This window comes from Dendronephthya gigantea, unplaced genomic scaffold (assembly GCF_004324835.1).
Source record: "Dendronephthya gigantea isolate DGI-Jeju-01 unplaced genomic scaffold, DenGig_1.0 000677F, whole genome shotgun sequence".
Classification (NCBI taxonomy): Eukaryota; Metazoa; Cnidaria; class Anthozoa; order Malacalcyonacea; family Nephtheidae; genus Dendronephthya; species Dendronephthya gigantea.
This window is the reverse complement of record NW_021163687.1, coordinates 5,072-8,685: the sequence shown is the minus strand read 5'-3', so window position 1 is coordinate 8,685 and position 3,614 is coordinate 5,072. Positions and strand designations below refer to the sequence as shown.

Sequence of the window (3,614 nt, the reverse complement as noted above, 5' to 3'; positions counted from 1 at the left end):
CGCCATGTGTTCACATTCTTATCAGTAAAATTTGTGAAAATGTGATATTCTGTTTTCATCGTAATGCCGGCCTGCCGTCATGACAGACCAGGCTTTCAGGAGAAGGAAAAGATAAACAGATATGCAAAATACGATATTTTTTTAACTCCAAACGACGATGCAAAGGCTATTTTTTATCTATCATCAGTTCTATCCTATCAGTTCGAACTAAGTGCCCAGGAAACAAACGTTTTGCGCTACGTTTCACTACCATGTGATTGAGGTCGTCGCCAAATGTCGTCATGCACATGCACAATGCAACAACGAACACATAGCCTCATTAAACTAACGATCTGTTCGTCAAATAATTATAGACTAAACGTTGAAATTGATTATTTTTCATATCATGTTTGACCTCATTCAGTAATTAATAAGTCGCACCGTGTCACGTTCAACAAACGAGTTAACTTTTGATTAGTTTAATTCCCTCATCACGATATTTTCATGAGCATTTTTGGGCGGGGCTTCGAAATAAAAATTATGTATAGCTCTTTATATCCACGAACTTTTACTACCTCCAGCATTCTGTTTATATGAAGTGTAAATGCATGGTATACTTAATTCGGTATAGTGTTGATACTGTTAAAGGTGGATAAAATTCATCATCGAATATTAAAAATGTCAATTACTGACACTTATCATGACCAACTTTGGCAAGACGAACTCTGGGGGATTCTAGTAATAGCTATAGTTGTCTTAAGAAGGGCCTGGAGGTGAACTGCATCAGTCACATCACGTTGCTCACATCACTAATAATTAATTTTAATTATAAGAACGGCGGCTCTTATTTTTGGAGGCTTACTATTTTCTAGTGTTCGACAGACAAGACGAAGGACAGCATTACCATTTTGCGGCGAATTCCGAAGCTGAGTATAACGACTGGAATAAACATATAAAAAATGCAAGGTTAGTGTTAAGGCTATATGCGATTTTGTCTTTTGATGGATGTAAACGAGTGATTAAGTTACTGATGTTCAAATAAGAGCTTTTATACACCAGAACATTCGTAACTAATTACTCGTTCACATCTATCAAAAGAAGAAAATCACACAAAATCGCAGCAAAAATCGCAAGTGTAAACGAGCCTTTAAGTTTTCATTGAACCGTAGCTTACATGACTATGCAGTATATATAATGATGATTGATTCTTGCAGCTACGAAAAGCTTAAAGAAAAATTACAAAAACTATGTGAACAGATTACCGAGATGACTGGTGAGGTAAACAATATTATAAACAATATCGTGTTGGGCATGGGCATGAACTGTGCGATGGGAAGTCAAGTCTATCCACAGCTAGTTATTATGCATATATCCGTTGGATTGCAAACTGCCCTTGTTAATTTTAGCACCCGTTACCGCATAACCATCCATTTCGTGATGATAACGACAGCGAGGTAAGCATTTGTTTACGTAAGTATATACCTGTGCCCATCTTTAATACTCTGAGGTACCAGGTTAACCACCGGCCTCTTAATGCTTCACAAGTGAACAACCTGGTGGCATTATCGATTGATACGCGCGCCAGCTCTAGTTGGCGGAAGCTTTGCGTCGATGAGAAAACACATATAGTGCACATATAGTGGCAGCCTCACGGAGTGGTTGCTTCAGGAAGTTGCTCTCACGTGTTTGCGGCGGAATTTATCACATTTTTTTCGTGCAATTTTAGCCTCCAAAACCACCAAAACCGCTTCACAAACCTCCGTTGCTGGAAATAAGCATGGGTAATGTTCATGTAAATTATAACTTTCGAGCATGTATAGAATTTTGAAAAACTCATTCTGAACAATATGTTAAGTAAAGCTAAATATTGTCAATTTATTACACAGCTTGCAATGATCTAAAACCAACTGTGGAGAATAAATATCCAAATGCAGTTATAGTTGTTAGTACTATGACCCCTCCTGGAGCAACTTGGTCCAGACTTGCACAGACTGAAATAATAGAGGTATTACAGCATGATCAGGACCTGTTGAGGCGATTTTTATCCAATACTGTTTTTGTCCAATTTTCCGCATGTGCATGTTGGATTTTCTTGTGTTTTAGCAAAAACGTCACCCATATTTCTTGACGACTATAAGCATACCTTCTGGTGGAAATTACAGTGAGGTAACAAGACTAAAACTTGCTGTCTTTGATGTTCGCGACCGAGATAAAGAAGAGGCAAGTAGTTCACTAAATATAGTGTATGTAATTTTTTAACTTCAAAACAAATCGTCTTATTGCACAAAACGTCAGGGTTCTTCAAGTGAGATGAATTTTTTAGATGACTCATTTGGGTCAGGCAGTTTGTACAATCAAGGATATATTGGATTCTACGAATCAGAAAATTCAACTTTCTCTTACGTGAGTTCATCATTATGCTTTCCGAGAAGCAGAGAATAAATATTGGATGATATATAAATTCAACCAAATACTAGTGTACCCTTTATAACATGCATGTTTCTTTTTTCGGACCCTTTACATGTTTCCGCGGTCAATAGTTTCAAAATGTCATGACAATTTCGAAATGTTGTCTGTTTTAGTGGCTTGGACTCTCCAATGGCCTCAGGGACAATAACATTGTTAGGCTGGAAGGTAAAATAATTTTTATCAAAATAGATCTAAAGATCAAAGATCAAAAGATCAAAAGATCTTTCTTTCTTTTAACTGAGAAATCTTTCTAACTAACAACAACAAAAATGTCATACTATAATGCATGTATTTTAGGTCGAAACTGTTCAAGATACTTTGGTAGGTATATAAGGTTATTGTAATAAATAGATTGTATTATGCATCCTTGAAAGATTGGTCAAGTATTAATGATTGTATTTTTTTAATCTTTGAAATAAGATTTTTCACCTATTTTCAGGCGGACACTGATGGAACGTTCAGACCAAGATGTGGCTCAATAAACAAGTGCGTAAACGATAATCGTTTGAAGCAGTTGTGTTATAGGGTGCCTTAGGAAGATAGATCAAGGAGAGTGACGCCCGATTATTATTGGTGTTTTTTTCATCTTCTATATAGACCGAAATTCGACAATATGTTACAAAGATCATTTAGATTTCCTACAATGTAAGTATTGCATGTGGTTTTACTGCAACGAAAGATCGCGTCATCATAATGGGTTGAAAAGTCAATTCGATACTTTTTAGCTTGGGTACAGAGGTGAAGTTTGTGGATATGATGGGCGAAAGCTTTCTGACGTTCAGAATTCCTCAACAATTACTGTAAGTCATGAGTAAAATATGATATTTCATTTAGTAAAATGATTAGTTTTCGTCTCGAACTAAAATGTCGTTACCTATAGTTTACCGACTATATAATACGTTAAAATGTTTACCTTTTTGCAAATGCTTAAATACCGCGATATAATTTCAAATTTATAATCTGGAGCAAATTGGAATAGACTAGAAATAGTTATCGGGATTACGAGATGCATGCGTGGGTTGAAAATGAGATCATCTTGCATGGGAGAAAGTCACATTCAGTAAATGACCAAGCAGTGGTAATGTAGTACCTAACTTAAGTAATAAATTTTCATATATTCTTTAGGCCTAAATGATTTTCAACCTGAATCGGAGGATGCCGATGAC

The 3,614-nt window shown here is 36.1% G+C and overlaps 1 protein-coding gene across 1 annotated transcript; it reads left to right on the top strand.

Moving 5' to 3' along the window:
• Window positions 1–824: 824 nt before the first annotated feature.
• Window positions 825–3,359, top strand: LOC114544179 (type I inositol 3,4-bisphosphate 4-phosphatase-like). Its single transcript, XM_028562889.1, has 12 exons — window positions 825–945; window positions 1,194–1,257; window positions 1,386–1,433; window positions 1,706–1,760; window positions 1,866–1,984; window positions 2,083–2,199; window positions 2,303–2,382; window positions 2,562–2,613; window positions 2,746–2,769; window positions 2,888–2,934; window positions 3,046–3,093; window positions 3,174–3,359. The coding sequence occupies exons 2-12, from the start codon at window positions 1,246–1,248 to the stop codon at window positions 3,250–3,252; spliced, it is 681 nt and encodes a 226-aa protein (XP_028418690.1). The 5' UTR covers window positions 825–945; window positions 1,194–1,245; the 3' UTR covers window positions 3,253–3,359.
• The last annotated feature ends 255 nt before the right edge of the window (window positions 3,360–3,614 follow it).

Coding starts and splice junctions, on each gene's coding strand:
- LOC114544179 (XM_028562889.1), top strand. Junction 1,761..1,865: donor GTTGCTGGAAATAAGCATGG/GTAATGTTCATG, acceptor TTTATTACACAG/CTTGCAATGATCTAAAACCA. Junction 2,935..3,045: donor AGATGTGGCTCAATAAACAA/GTGCGTAAACGA, acceptor TCTTCTATATAG/ACCGAAATTCGACAATATGT.